At 39.8% G+C, this 15,248-nt stretch overlaps 2 protein-coding genes across 2 annotated transcripts in view; one reads left to right on the forward strand and one right to left on the reverse strand.

The window, feature by feature from the left end:
- LOC136425274 (aminopeptidase N-like) overlaps positions 1–7,308 on the forward strand; it is a 26,539-nt gene extending 19,231 nt beyond the window's left edge. Inside the window, exons 9-20 of the mRNA XM_066414105.1 lie at positions 263–328; positions 900–1,090; positions 1,271–1,362; positions 1,755–1,885; positions 2,003–2,058; positions 2,425–2,572; positions 2,897–2,973; positions 3,340–3,459; positions 4,048–4,215; positions 4,769–4,909; positions 5,416–5,494; positions 5,944–7,308. Coding sequence (XP_066270202.1) covers positions 263–328; positions 900–1,090; positions 1,271–1,362; positions 1,755–1,885; positions 2,003–2,058; positions 2,425–2,572; positions 2,897–2,973; positions 3,340–3,459; positions 4,048–4,215; positions 4,769–4,909; positions 5,416–5,494; positions 5,944–6,087 — 1,413 coding nt within the window. The 3' untranslated portion in view covers positions 6,088–7,308. The remainder of the gene's footprint in view (positions 1–262; positions 329–899; positions 1,091–1,270; positions 1,363–1,754; positions 1,886–2,002; positions 2,059–2,424; positions 2,573–2,896; positions 2,974–3,339; positions 3,460–4,047; positions 4,216–4,768; positions 4,910–5,415; positions 5,495–5,943) is intronic.
- On the reverse strand, positions 7,112–13,496 carry LOC136425275 (probable thiopurine S-methyltransferase). Its single transcript, XM_066414106.1, has 8 exons — positions 13,215–13,496; positions 12,315–12,407; positions 11,268–11,400; positions 11,085–11,137; positions 10,614–10,688; positions 10,017–10,204; positions 9,562–9,606; positions 7,112–7,747 (listed from the first exon to the last, which is right to left on the reverse strand). The coding sequence occupies exons 1-8, from the start codon at positions 13,325–13,327 to the stop codon at positions 7,641–7,643; spliced, it is 807 nt and encodes a 268-aa protein (XP_066270203.1). The 5' UTR covers positions 13,328–13,496; the 3' UTR covers positions 7,112–7,640.
- Positions 13,497–15,248: the final 1,752 nt, after the last annotated feature.

Genomic DNA, 15,248 nt, shown 5'->3' on the forward strand with positions numbered 1-15,248 from the left:
ATGAAGAAGAAAAACGGTTAAAAGAAAAAGAATTGCCTGTAAGGTTAGGAATTTGAAGATGAAGTGATTACAAATATCCCCAAAAGCAGTTACTTATTAATACGCAACTGGATATGATATGGAAGCGGTCATACATTTCAAGTAGCATCCACTACTTTTCGTCAGTGTGACGGAGTACAAATATCATTGTAATGCCGAGACGTTAGATACGTATGTAACGTTGTTGAACTAATGTCATATTGCGCGTCGTTTTACTCCGCAGCTGTACCTCAATGCCCTGGCCTACGGCAACGCCTTCCACGATGATTTGTGGCATTATTTGACGGAGGTAAGCATTGCGCTTTCTTGAAAAAGACTTAAATGTACTTTCGGAAGTCACGTTTACATTTAAAACAACGTAAATGCCCTTCAGTTCAGAGCGTACGAATACATATCGCCACAAACATTTTCAACGATAATTCGGTCCGCTATGGATAAATCTGATTGACAGCCACTCCTTACTACATTGTAAGTCAAGCATTATGCAGAATAAACCACGGGCCATAGGCTACGGTATTTATGTTGGGGACCCACCACGGTACAGTCTATTTGTTTTCGTTTACAGTCACATGCTCCCAACGACGTTTTTCCCGTCATCCTTTGCGTCGCTCACTCCGTGAAATGCTACCGTCATTTCTCCCGTCGTCCTGATTTACCTCTTACCGTTTTTCGTATTTCCGAACTATAATTTTTACCGCGTCGAAGCCAGTCACCTTGCGGCCCTTAACTATGTAGATGCCCAAAGGCCCAAAACTGTGTTTTGCTACCTCATTATATCGCCACAATGGCGGTAAGGTACAAACAAACGTAGGTACAATAATGATGTCAACTAGACTATTAACATTACTGCACCATAATAGGGAGCAAAACTCGACAACAAAGATGGCGACCTGCCCGGGGGTAACGTGAAGACTGTGATGGACACGTGGACGCTGCAGATGGGCTACCCTGTCGTCAGTATCACCCAATCCGGAAACCAGTATGTTGCGTCACAGAAGCACTTCCTGTTCGACCCCACCAGCAACGTCACGGACAAATATGGCGACTTGGGGTAAAGTTTCAGATTCTCTTGTTCTGTTATCTATGTGAATACGGTTATCTGATGGAAAATGTTTGGTTTCCTTCAGCCTTTTGCTTACTTCGAAATTGGTTTTAAAAATCGTTACTCTTCCCCTTCCAAACTTCTTGTGTTAATACCCGACATATTTACATTATAAAAATCTTTGTACAGGTACAAATGGTATAATCCACTAACATACTCAGTTGGGACAGCCAACTTGGACAACCCGATGAGGCAATGGATGGCTCCGAATGAAGATACAGGTAGGTCAGGACTAATGACATTATATCAATGATAAAGGATATTCACATCTGACAATGTACGAGAACCTCATGCCAGCCCTGTCAGAAAATGGCAATGAACCTGACTCCAATGTTTTTCTCGAGATCTTATGTAGCGCTTGATCTTCCATGTTAATGCCAGGACTGTAATCACCTTCGTCACGGCTTTTCTTTCGGTGGCGTTTGCGTGTCTGTCTGTGAACGCGATAAATCAAGAATGCCTGAATGGGTGGTCTTGATATATTGGATGTGGGTAGGTCTTGATAAGACCTCAAAATGATTAGATTTTGGGCCATGGGCCTCATAGCGGCTTGTTATAGTACCACAGCGGAACTTTCGGTTTTGATATCTCGTGTTCTTGTTTTGTTATGCAGTTGTCCTCAATAATGTCGCCCCAAGCAGCGACTGGATCCTGGTGAACATCGACCAGAAGAATTTCTACAGAGTCAACTACGACTCTGACAACTGGGACAAGCTCAAGGCTGCACTGGAGGCAGACCACACGGTAACTCTTAACTTTCTCATCACATACATTAATGTGTCAACTGTCAAACAGTCAACCCAAGAATAGCTATCGGTAATTTCCTTTAAATTTAATTTTGAATCTCATTTCAATTTTCAGGTTTTCAAGAAGACGGACAGGGCTGGATTGATCGACAACGCTTTCAGTTTCGCAAGGTAAAAACCGAGAACTTAGAGACCTGATAGTACAGTGTCAGAAATAACACCGAGAAACTAGTGATATTAAGGCATTGGTGCTTCACATATAAGAGGATGTAAGATCTTTTTAGCATACAAAATCTTACTGTGTTCCAAATATCATATTTTGTGTCCTTGCTCACTCGTTTTGAATAGCTTGAGTATCATCCTAGCTAGTTCCAGGGCTCCCATACTCTCCCCTCTAAGGTGAACAGGTCAGAATAATGTGTATGGTTTGATCATCTAACTCATCTCTGCATCTCCTTTCGACAAAGAGTAAATCATTCAAGTGGAAAAAATATGGACAGTAGCTAGCTAACCTGACCTATGTATCTTTATCTGCAGATCCGGAGACCTGAACATCACAGTCGCCATGGACATCACGAAGTACCTGGCGCAGGAGCTTGACTATGTCCCGTGGGACGCCGCAGTCAGCAGTCTGGCCTACCTCTCAATCATGCTGGAGAGGACCAAGGTCTACGGCATGTTCAAGGTAATCATTGTCATAAAAAAACGCATATAACGGTGTGCCTAGCACAGGAGTTGGACAATGTTTCATGTTCTATGTTGAACGCTGCAGTAATGATCAGAAGTCTAGTGTACCTCTCACTCATGTTGGAGAGGACCAATCTCTACGGCATAGTTATTATCATAATAATACTTGTAAAAGGAGGTATCTGGCACGGGGGTTAAACTATATCCCGTGAGAAGAGACAAAGCGTATAGGAACATCTGGACCAAGGTGTTTGATGATACTTTTAAACAAAGTATTGCGAGATAAATGATGTAACGTGTGTTTGTGCATGTCCCTTTGTAGGACTACTATCTGACACGAGTCCAGAACGTGTACGAACATTACGGATGGGAGGACCAGGGGGACGACCAACTCAACATGTAAGTGGGCAACTCTTACTTTCATAAAACATCCATTGCCTTTTCCATCAGAGACCCACAACATAGTCACATTGGATTTAAGCCTGCGCATGCGTGATACAGGACATAGAAACACTTTAGTAGATGTCCTAGCAACAATCACTACAAAACCAATGCAGCTTTAGAAATAAGAATACAAAAATCTCGTTCAAAATATCGTCATGTAGAAAGCCAAATAAATATAATTTTTTCATATCTTTTTTAAATCTGTTCAGTGTACCAATCGAGCAGTGTGCGAATTTATACCAATTGATCCAATACGAACAACTGCATTACCCTTTTTTCCTAATGTAAAACAGTAATGTCATCTTATGTATTTTTTTTCAGATTCGCACAAGTGACCGCTATCGGCCGGTACTGTCGCCTGGGTAACCAGTCGTGCATTGACGAGGCGACGAGACTGTTTAACGAGTGGAAGGCTATGGCTGACCCAGACACCAACAACCCGTAAGTTACAACAGCACCAGGAACTACAGACAAGACCCTTTATTTCTGTTACGTTGAGGAAAGTTAGATATTCAGGTTATAAGATACGCCAAAAAGTAGTCACCCAAACTTTTCCATATCCAAGTCATATGTGGTTGCTTGAGCAACTGCTTTTTGGCGTATTCAATTTGTGATCATCTTGCAGTGCCTAGTGGCGCATAGGTCAACATTATCTACTTGATGTCTCAATTGCATATCTTCACTGTCTTCCATACAGGCAAGATTGCCGATGAATAAGACACAGTACGCCAAAAGTAGTTATTCAAGCAGCTGGATGAAATTTGGAAACAGTCAGACGTTTCAGACAGCATCCGCTATATTTCGTCAGTGACTGAAGAAAGATCTGGTAGAACTAGGTTTTATACCAAAACTCTGAATAGTTATAGTTATAGTTCATGTTGAAGAAGTGAAGACAATTTCAGATAGTTCAATATAATAGTAAGTTAAGACAATTTGAATATAGAGACAGGACAATAGCTTATCGTCCACAACTTATTAGCTTTGACATATCTTTAACCAAGAATTCTTGGTGTTACTACCCCCGTCTAGTGTTCGGGCCGACTTCAAGACCACCGTGTACTGTAACGCAGTGCGGTACGGGAAGGTGGAGGACTATGACTTCGTGTGGGAGAGATACAGGATGTCCACAAACGCCGCCGAGCAGTCCAAACTACTGCTGGCCCTCAGCTGTAACAGGGAACCGTGGATACTCAGCAGGTAAGTTGATTTTTAAAGTATAAAAAAAGATTCAACAGTTATTGCTGGATGTCAATGTGCAGATGCTGACATTGGCGTACTAAATCCTTATGGCACACATGTTGACAGTTTAGCCAAAGTGGTTCGGTGGGCGTTACTCTACCGTCAGGGAAGGTCGTGTAAAGTTCCTTTCCCAAGGGCACAACGTCGGGGCATGGTTTCGAACGCGGGACCTACTGGTTCTGAGTCCAATGCTGTAATCGTTGCGCCACGCCGACGCCACACTTTGAAGTAAAGTTAAGTTAAATTCTTAAGACAACGTTAATCCTTGCACTGCCCGTTTTTGCATTGTTGATACATTTTCCTCACCGCTTAGTTGTAGTGATCCACCTCTACGTCTGTCCAGATCTCTAATATCCTTCCACCTTTTGCATTATGGCAAGGTCGGCAAGTGTATAAAGGCTAATCATGTCCCTGTATACCTACGTTTGTCCTGACACCTAGACCGGGACCTGTCAAAAAGAATAATTCTGCAAAAGTCTAACCATATTCGTGCATACCTGTATTTATATAGACACCTGGACAGATGCTTGAACTCCAAGGAAGTCCGTCGACAGGACATCCGGTCGTGTATCCAGTACGTCATGCAGAACGAGTACGGACGGTCTCTGGGATGGGACTTCGTCAGGGCCAAGTGGACCGAGCTGCAGGAGACGTACGTTAGCTATTGTGATACTAGCCATCTTTGGAAGCGAAGAACCACCCATCAATAGCCATATAATCGGTTGTAAATTAAGGAAACTAAATAATCGTTTTCGCCATCACCAGCTTCAAAGCTTCAGAAATGTCCGCAGAATGTGTAAGGGGGTTATTTCTAGCACAAGCCAAGTTTCAACAGACTAACTTGTAAATTGTACGACAATCTTGTTCTACCTAGAATGAAATGGGTGGATGAGGTCTACTGTAGGTATTTGTTGCCTTTGTTAGACTGTGACTGCCGGAAATAACATGAGCAGTGAAGGATTGCATGCCCTTCTTCCAATCCATCAACTTACAGAATGGATTATGTATATATTACATATTCAATTTTGGCAAAACATGTATACATTACATATCCAATTTTGGCAAAACATGTTGGTGGAAATTGGAAAAAATTGACATAGGATTCCAGAATTGTTTCAACAAATGTCATTAATACCGTTATGTGTGTTGAACCCGCAGACTCGGTGGTTTCTCCTCGCTGTCCCGTCTCATAGCGGCCGCGTCTGACGCCTTCAACACCGAGTTCCAGCTTCAGGAGGTATCACCTGCGCTTTCTTTTATATCAGATCATCACGATACATGTTTTCGGTGGAGGGAATAAAGCCTTATATTGATAACTTTACAAAACGATGGCACGATATGAGCTGTATCATCATGATGGTTTTGGCACGATTTTTCCGACTTTTTGCTTGTTTGTGGGAACTTTATTTCTAGAAAAGGGGAACTATACGTGGGGAATACTGAGGACTGTGAACTTTATATCATACGCTGTATAGTCTTGGTTAGGTTAGGTTACCTTACGTTAGGTTAGGTTAGGTTAAACAAATAGATAAATATAGATACCATAAATATGAAAAGTCAATGCTATCTGTATCAAATTCATAAATGCCCAACGATCTTCTATGAAACCACCACTATATACAGATAAAGAACTAAACCATAACACAAATATGAGATTGACAATGATTTCTGTCTCCCCCTACACAGCTGATGGACTTTGCCGCCAAACACCCCAATGCCGGTTCGGCCACCAGGGCGATCGAACAGGCCATCGAGAGGACCAAGGCCAACATCAGGTGGATGGAGGCAAACGAGGAGGTCATCTACAATTGGCTACTTCAGAACATGTAACAAAACAAGAGCGTTATGTAACATCTACACATCTGAACGTGTAAGAGAATAATGGTGTTATGTAGCATTTACAGTTGGCTACTCCAGTGTAAAAGAACAGAATTTTTATGTAACATTTACAACTGGCTACTTCAGAACATGTAACAACACAGAAGCATCATGTTACATCTACAACTGGCTATTTCTGAACATGAAACAAAACATACATCTACAATTAGGTACTTCAGAACATGTAGCGGAACATGAGTGTTATGTCACATCTACAACTAGACGCAACAGAACATGTAACAGAATATAGGTACATTTACAATTGGCTACTTCAGAACATGTAATAGAACTGGACTATTATGTTACATCTACAACTAGAACGTGTATTACAACCGAGAAAAAGTAACGATTGACTTGAGCAAAATACCTTAGATATTATACTTATGTACACTTTGTGTTGAACAATTTGTATGGGCATGTTAGGACGTCTTAATGATTAACATGGTAGACTTAGGCCAATACTAATTCATAGAGGAATAGAAAGAAAGCCTTTCAATCCTATACCATAATGTTAAATTAAATTGTTGTTAACATTTTCTATTCCGTAATCTTAACGATTAAAAATTACTTTGATGCCAAATCCATAATTTGAATATCTTGTTGTACATAATGTTCTAATAAAAAGAATGATAGCTTTCTATCGATATATTCTATGTTGAATATTGCTTTGCAGTGAAGGTTTACTAAACTTTAGTTGACTATTTCGACAGTAAAGCGTTCATTTTGCATTGTGCATTTAATTACCACTTGAAGATCTGTTTTGTATGAACTGTTCAATGTATTAATACGCACGGAATATGTGGAAATCCTGAAATTGTTGATAGTGTGAGCTTTATTATTACATAGCCCTGAGTGTAGGTTTGGACACGTACTTATTTCTTTAGTGTGTATATGTCGTAGCTCGTTTTTCTTCTTAACTTCTTCCAGATAAAATAAAATTGCATGCGTCTATACAAAATCATTTGACTGCAGAACGCACAGTGATATATCATCTTTAATTCTATTCATCTTGGCTATTCTTGGTGTAGAATATATCTTACACAATATTGGTCATTGTTTTATAGTGAGTTATCTCAGCAATCGCAAACTTGTGGAATGAATTTGTGTATACAGGTGACTGCAAGTATTCAATATTCAAACGTTGTGCGAGGTAAATAAAACAATTGTTTTCAATACACTTGAGCGTTTAATATAACATGAATGGTTAATATGTCTTTTTATAAGACGGTTGTCTCAAATTACCAGGAGTAGAAAATAGTTATATAGTCCGAATAAAAATATAGAGAGCATACTGAATGTCGTAGAATATACTAGTACTTTGCTATTAGACTATTATGTTGTATACTGATTCAACGAAATGTACGTGATACTAATGCATATATACTCACTAAAGGTGTACCAATAGAACAAACAAACAAACTAACAAACAAAGTCAAATATATAGAGAAACGCCCTCCATCTTTTCAAAGTGATATTTCTGAGTAAACCTTTTTTTTTCGGTGAGGTTATTTGGGTTTCAGGAAGTAGATAAGACTGATGTACCCATGCTGCTTTGCGAAGTCGTTCGGAGGAGAATTCTTGTCTTCAAGACAGGCAAACTCATAACCGTCCCCTGTTGATAAAGAAAATAGAAATCATGAAGGTCTTACAAATGGCTACTCTCCAGCTGTTTTTGGCGTGTTTTAGGCGTTTTTGTCGGGCTTTCTACTTTGCCTTTTTCACCTTCGCTGAGAAGGTTATGCAAAGGATATCGTTTGTGGGTGTGTTTGTGTGTTTGTTTGTAACGTACAGCATAACTCGAGAAGGCTTGGATGGATTGTCTTGATATTTGGTAGGTGGGTAGGTCTTGATGAGACAAGGAAATGATTAGATTTTTGGTCCCCTAGCGGCTTGTTACGGTACTGTAGCGGAACTTCCTGTTTCGATTTTTGAGTGGTAGATTTTTTGGACAGAGAGTAAGTGGTATAGGTTTTGGCCCCCTAGCGGCTTTTTTGGAACTGGAGGATCAGGTTTTGGTTCCGACTTTGAAAGGGAATAACTCAAGAAGGGCTCGATGGATGGTTATGATTTTTGGTAAGTAGATAGCTTGAGTGATGATGTACATGATTAGATACTTATTATGCAAATCAGTATGTAATTTGCATAATTAATTAGGAAAGTTTATACATCTGCCAAATTCCACAATAGGACTCTCAAACATGTGACATATGTAACTGAAGAAGAGAGAAATATTGATAGATATCAACTATGCAAATGAAGACCTCATTTGCATAATTAATGAGAAAACACTATAACTCAAGATGGGCTTGATGGATGGTAATGATTTTTGGTATGTAGATAGCTTACGTGATGCTTTGTATGATTGGACGATAATTATGCAAATCAGATTCTAATTTGCATAATTAATGAGACAATTTTAAAAACCCACTGTGTTCCATGATATGACTATTGACATATGTGACATTTGTTACTGAAGAATTTGATACATGAAAAATATGCAAATGTAGGCCTAATTTGCATAATTAATGAGAAACTACTATACTTCCATACAGGTAAATGATGGCAATTTCATACTTGTGTCATTTGGAAGTTATGTGAACGTGAACATCGTTGAATCAACTTATGCTAATAAGGACCCCTTTTGCATAATTCAAATAAATGTTACTTTGTTAGCATAACCTTCTTTGTTAAGCTCATACTTTTTTGGGGGGTGAAGAAGATCAACTGGTATGATTTATAATTGATGACAATCACTCCTGATACGTCAGTCATAAAGGTTAAAATCATTTGGCGAAGGTATGAGGTCGTGGAACTCTAGTTTGTCTCTAAAAACCCAGACAAAAAAAATGACAAAGTAGAAAGCCCGACCAAAACGCCAAAAAAACGCGCTTGGAGAGTGACATATGGCGGCAAGTTAAAAGAATTAGAACAAGATTAGTGACACTAATTCAGAACAATTTTGCGGCTTTAGGATGATTCTAGGTCCATATTTCAAAGGTCCAAATCCGTTGAAAAATACATGTCTGTTAATAATTACCTGGCATTCTCAGAAGCATTTCTTGGCTATGTCGATACATCCTTCAAGTCAAGGTATGGTCTATTGATTCTTCGTCTTACTTACTTACTTTGTCCTTTAAGACCCTCCCCCACATCCCTAACTGGACGCGCGGCGCGCTGGCGGCGTCGCTGCCGCCGATCGAAATGAAAAAGCACTCAACGAATTTCATCGGAAAAAAACTAATCTTTTTAAGCTTTGTGTGTTTTTCTTGTCTTTTTGGTCATACTTGTACATTTTGAATAATATTCTCATTATAAAGTCTAGGGTAACAAATCCAGTTCAGGACGCAGCAACGCCGCCAGCGTGCCGCGGGTCCAGTGATAGGGGGGCTTAAGGCAGGTTTCTTGTGATCATGCATGTCTACATACCAAACAACGCTTTGATCTGGTCCCCTGTTATGATGTCCTCGCCTCCTAGCCGGGCAAAAAATTTGAATCAATAGCGGCTAGCCAGAGAAATAGAATCATGCAATGGATACAAATCTTGTATCTTGTAGTTAGTGTTTTTATTTAACTATTGGTGTTTCCATTTATCAACTGCAAATGTTAATCAAATATGACCATGCTGTGTGTACTATGATTGGGGTAGTAGAGGCACTAAACGATCTATATCTGGTTAAGTCAGTAAAGCGCACGAATAATGGTAAAAGGATGTCACAATTTCTTATGATAGGACATAAGTTGCTCATAACTTTATACATGGATTGATATGAAATATTCATACTGTTTAGTAACTCTTTATCTGCTTATCTGTGGCGACGAATAACGAAAAAAATTGAAGCCATACGGATTGGATACACGAACAAGTGTGACAGCACCCTTACCCTCTCCATGGGGTTGGTCGTGGGGGTGACCATGACTCTGCTGCTCGTTGCCATGGTGATGACCATGAGGTTCACGGCCATGCCCATCACCATGACCTTGACCCTGACCTTGATCTTTGCTGCATTCGAACGTCTCCATCATGTACCTGGCATCTGGCTTCATCAGAGACTTAGTAAGGTCAACATACCTGTATTTTAGATATGTATAAATCAGTTGGTTGATTTAAAGAGCATTTCTGTGTAGATTTAGCATTCATCATTTGATTTAGTACATTTAAGGATATTTCAACATATATATGGATATAAAGATAGATGCATAGACAGAGATCAATAGATCGATCGATCGATGAATAGATAAATATTTAGATAAATAGATAGGTATAAATAGATATTGATTAGTATATCTTTAGCTTTGTGCTTATGATACCGTAGAGATTGATGGATTTAATGGGGTTCCTTTAACCTGCTCCCTGCTGCCTTACTCTGTAACCAATAGAGAATGTAGTGCAAACGCCTACTTTCGAGAGCTAAAGGTTAATATCGCTTGTGTAACCACCTTATATGTGGTTTAATACTTCTGTCTGTCACAAGACTCACCTCTTTTGATCCCTGACCTCCATGGCCATGAGTGATCCCCTGTCCCACACAGCGTCAAACTGACCACACACATCGCTGCGGACGATTGAGCACACAAATGACAAGTGTTAGATGCCATAACACTGTGTGTATTACAGAGCATCTTCCGTTGCAGGCTTTTTGGCCGACTTTTATTTTCGGGGGGAGCGCTGATTCACGATTTTCAACATATCGGCCGCTGGGCCAGGTTCTTGTTAGGGGAAATCGTAATTGCCGGCTGCAGTACAGGCTACAATGATTAACAGAAAACGCTTGTCCTCAACTATATTACACTTTTATCAAGGAGCGAGGTTTTACTCAATGTACTACGCTTAAGTCGAAAATGGCGACTCGTTTGCAGGTGACACTAATATCAAGATGCATTTGTTCCATACAAATACTAATGGGAAACCTCAAATCTGTTACAATAATTATGACTACAATTTCCCCTACCTGTTGAAATCAAAGTAGTTGCAGATGTACATCGAGATCTTGCCATCAAGGCCCTGTTACAGAATTCAATAGATATTGGTCAATCAAAAAAATCAATCAATCAATCAATCAATCAATCAATCGATCGTATTGCGATATCAGACATTGCAATATCAGTGGAAAGATTTTCAACAGAATTTGTACCTTGTAATGCTTGCCTCCGCCGATAGAAGGCTCTTCAGACACGGTAGGTTCGATGCCGTGATCTTCAAAGAAATGCTGGGCCGCCTTCTCCACGAATTCTACTCCCACAACGGTATGCCCCTTCTCTTGCAGCCTATCGATTAAATATGGAGCAATACTCTGTATAGATTTTCTTAGATCAGTATCTACATGTATCTGAAATAGCCGCAAAACTTTACGACAGAGTGACATGTAGCCGCGTATATTTCTGGCATACAACACTCCCTCCTAGATTTGATCTGTGTTTATCCCTGTACTATTAATGACGTACACAATACACAGTGATCGCGTCTCTGCTTGGGGCGGTTTATAAACAAAGGTCATTCACAGTCATTCACCAGGTACAGATGACCTGTGACCTTACCTGACCTCTGAAGGTCACCGATACCTGAACGTCATCATCGTGTAAGGGCATTTTTTTCTGAACAGGTTACACTTCAATGTATGGAAGCAACAAATACATGTTGCAAGAAATGATAATTGTTAACCTATAATTCCTTCACACTTAGATACTTAAATACATGAATGACATGGCCATTCATAAACATGCATACCTACATACATACGACTGAGGGGAGGTGTTATTTTACGGTTCATTGAACAACACAAGGACACCTTTCGTATGAAGGATAGCCGGCGTCACTTTGATCATTTATAGAAAGGGTTCCACTAAAAAGCGGAATGCAATGATAACATCCTTATATGGCTTTATATATATTATCTAACAAGTCAATATCATTAAAAATAGACTACCCGATTCAACAGAATACTTAAAATGTGTACGTGTTCTACATTCTATCATTAAATCATGGGAATAATAGTTGTCTCGCTAAAACGTTTTTAAGCAAGTGACATTCAAGTCTTTGACAGAACTCCGAAATACGTATAAATTTATGTGTATACCAGATGTATGACCGTAAACTCTTCTCTACTCTACTATATTTCCTTGGTAATGCATCATTAGACACAGTGAGGAGTTTGGGATGTCCTGAATACAAACAGTCTCACCATTTCATGTCCAGAGATTTCCCACACAGCGGCAAAAGGAACCTGAGGCCTTCACGACCGCCGGTCAGCCTGTCGATGTGCTTGATAAGTGACCTGTTGTTTGGAAAACGATAGAGACTGACTGCAACATAATCTAGGCCAATATATCTATACATCTATGCAAAAAAGAATTCGTGAAATACCGACTTAATTGTATAAGGCATTCAACTCCTCATCATATGTACCTGTATGATCGACATATATCACTCCCTATTGTACCTCCTGTTGATATTATCTACCATTGACAACATTGTATAGCCTAGAAGCTTCCTGTAGTTTGTACTAGATCATTATATAACCTAGAACCTTCCTGTAGTTTGTACTAGATTGATATAAGTAGCCAGTAGTATTTTGACTACATTGTACCTGTTACGATCGTTGTGCAATAAACTTTAACTTGGCTTGACTTGACAAATGTGCAGCAAGTGCTATGCAAATATTCAGGAGATACCTGAAAAAGTCTACCCCTTGATTTAAAGTGGATCTGCTGCATTGACAATAAAATACGTGATGCTTCTAGAACTTTAGACTACTTCTTATTACTGGATTTCTCGAAGTTTCAAGGAATATCTTTCTAATAGTGTCTTGTTTACCGTCGGAGCGTATGTTGATCATCGTTCGTGTGTAAGGAACTGCTTTTTTTTAAGGGCAAAGCGTATGCGAGGTTAAATATCACTCTAAGAATATGTAGTTTATATACGGCCTTACCTATAACTGTATAAACATAGGGCACCTCAGAACGGGACACCCCCCCCTTTACAGGTGTCATTTTTCCTGTTCATGCCATAAACATACAGGTGAACTCGCATATCGGGGTGTTTTAGAAGCACAGGAAGGCGCTACTGTATCACAGTGACTTACGGATGGACCTGCGGCATGTGGAAACACGGGTTGTCCCCGGGCTTCAGTTCGTTCCACCCCCAAGTACACTCACACAGGGCGTCCTTCGGGCCGCCATGTTCTGCGTCCGCCATCTTGGATTTGACCTCACCTTACAAGCTCTACCGTATGTGCTCTATGACCCTATATGGTCTACTTTCTGGCTATAACTTTAAACAAATAGCTAAGCCAGTATATAATGCGCTGACTTTAGAACAAAGTGGCGCTTTTTTAAACCAATATTACTTGCTGAGTCATTGTTTAGGATCGCACCTTTGTGCTCAGTGTTTACTAAGCGCTGACCTTGACTCGCGAGGGATAAGGTTACAAAATGGCGGCGTATATTATCTTCAAGCAGATGTGTGGGTCTTTTTGTTGTGCGGCCGCTGTACTCGTCCTAGATGTCTTTCTCAAAGCTGCAATCGCCTCAGCCCTCTCGACATGCAATTTTATCCAATACTGTTATTTTCTTCAATTTTATCCAAGTTTTCCTACTTTTATCCATGGTCAGTACTTTTTATTTATTTATTTTAAATTCTGAAGTAATAGTGTTCCCGATGAAGCAGTGTTTCTATGATGTTAACTCAACAAGTGAAATAAAACAAGATCATTTCCAGCAGCATTTTACTTTATTTCATCACACCTCAGTACTATGTACAAAATACCAGATATTTGATAGACACTATGTGACATGGTAGAACTGAATAACTTAGATATAACGTTGGGTAACATAAATTCGGGATTTTTCCGATAATGATTGACTGAAATCAATCTAGCAGAACAATAAACCATTCTTTTTTTCTATTATTATGTCAGTATCATGTACTATCTTTGCACTAATCATATATATGGTAGATTTTGTCTCTAGTCGTGCTGACACCATAATATTTCAACTTGAAACTACCGTCCGCCGCACGGACAATGACGGTGCTGTCGGACAGGGGTGAACATTAATTCGGGAGAGAAGATTCGTCTTGAATATCTTACCGCTAATTACATTTTATACAGCAGCTATTCGTTCCATCCTTGGCTTGAGGAGAGTGCTATGGATATAGACGTGTCCAAGTAAAAAAATACACGAAAAAACGGCCGTACCGCACACATCAGGCCTACGGGAACAACCCGTGTGTTGAGTCGGTAGCTATAGAACGTAAAGTCGACATCCAACGTCATGGCAACGTGTACATTATTCATGGAAAGTTAGCCGGATGCCGTAGCATTGATAATACTACTATGTCCATGTATTCCTTGTTGTGTTAGGAGCAAACTTTGAGGAAAATATCGTCCTCAGTCCACAATCACACGCAACATTTAGACAAAAAAGTGTTCCTCACAAACCTTTGTCGTCTGCTTGACAACAGGATTCTGGGTAATGATATGGCGGCGGGAAAATACACGTGCCGTAGGTTGTAGCAACAAAGAGGGGTTTTGACGATTGATCACACTTAGATTCCTATTGCAGGTCAGCAATTTTAAGAAAATAAGTTGTCTTGTAAATGATTGTGTTTAGCAGGAAGCGGATGTGACATTTGTCTTATAAACCAGCCGACAACGATGTAGTGTGACTCTCCCACGAAGCCCTCAGACTGTTCCAATAAGGGACGGAGAGTTTTTGTCCTCGTCGCCTTCTAATGCATGCTTATCGAAGCTTTTCAGACAGTGTTCTGAATACGTTAGTCTGTCAAGTTTGCATTTCTAGCGGTATTACTGATGTTGCATCTAGCACATATCCCTAAATACCCCGTTTTCGAAAAATCCCGAATTTAAGTACCCCACGAATTTATGTTACCCAACGTTAGAATGTATATGAGTATAGATGACTTAAACGCCTTTGCTTGACATTTTTTCAATAACAAGGCATAGATTTTAGATGCTGACATAAACAACGTTTTGTTGTATTGTCGACTTAAAAAGACTGCTTATGATACCATCATCATTATCATCGGTCTCCTGCAGTGCATGTAATACATCTTAATATATTATATGCACTGCAGGAGGCAATTACTATGTTTTTTC

This window comes from Branchiostoma lanceolatum, chromosome 19 (assembly GCF_035083965.1).
Source record: "Branchiostoma lanceolatum isolate klBraLanc5 chromosome 19, klBraLanc5.hap2, whole genome shotgun sequence".
NCBI classification, from domain to species: domain Eukaryota; kingdom Metazoa; phylum Chordata; class Leptocardii; order Amphioxiformes; family Branchiostomatidae; genus Branchiostoma; species Branchiostoma lanceolatum.

Bases quoted from the DNA above. Each gene is read 5' to 3' on its own strand.
- LOC136425275 (XM_066414106.1), bottom strand. From the start codon at position 13,327: ATGGCGGACGCAGAACATGGCGGCCCGAAGGACGCCCTGTGTGAGTGT. The intron at 11,138-11,267 runs GTACAAATTCTG...ATTCTGTAACAG, and splicing joins GCGGAGGCAAGCATTACAAG to GGCCTTGATGGCAAGATCTC. The intron at 9,607-10,016 runs GTAAGGGTGCTG...TTGCCCGGCTAG, and splicing joins CGACCAACCCCATGGAGAGG to GAGGCGAGGACATCATAACA.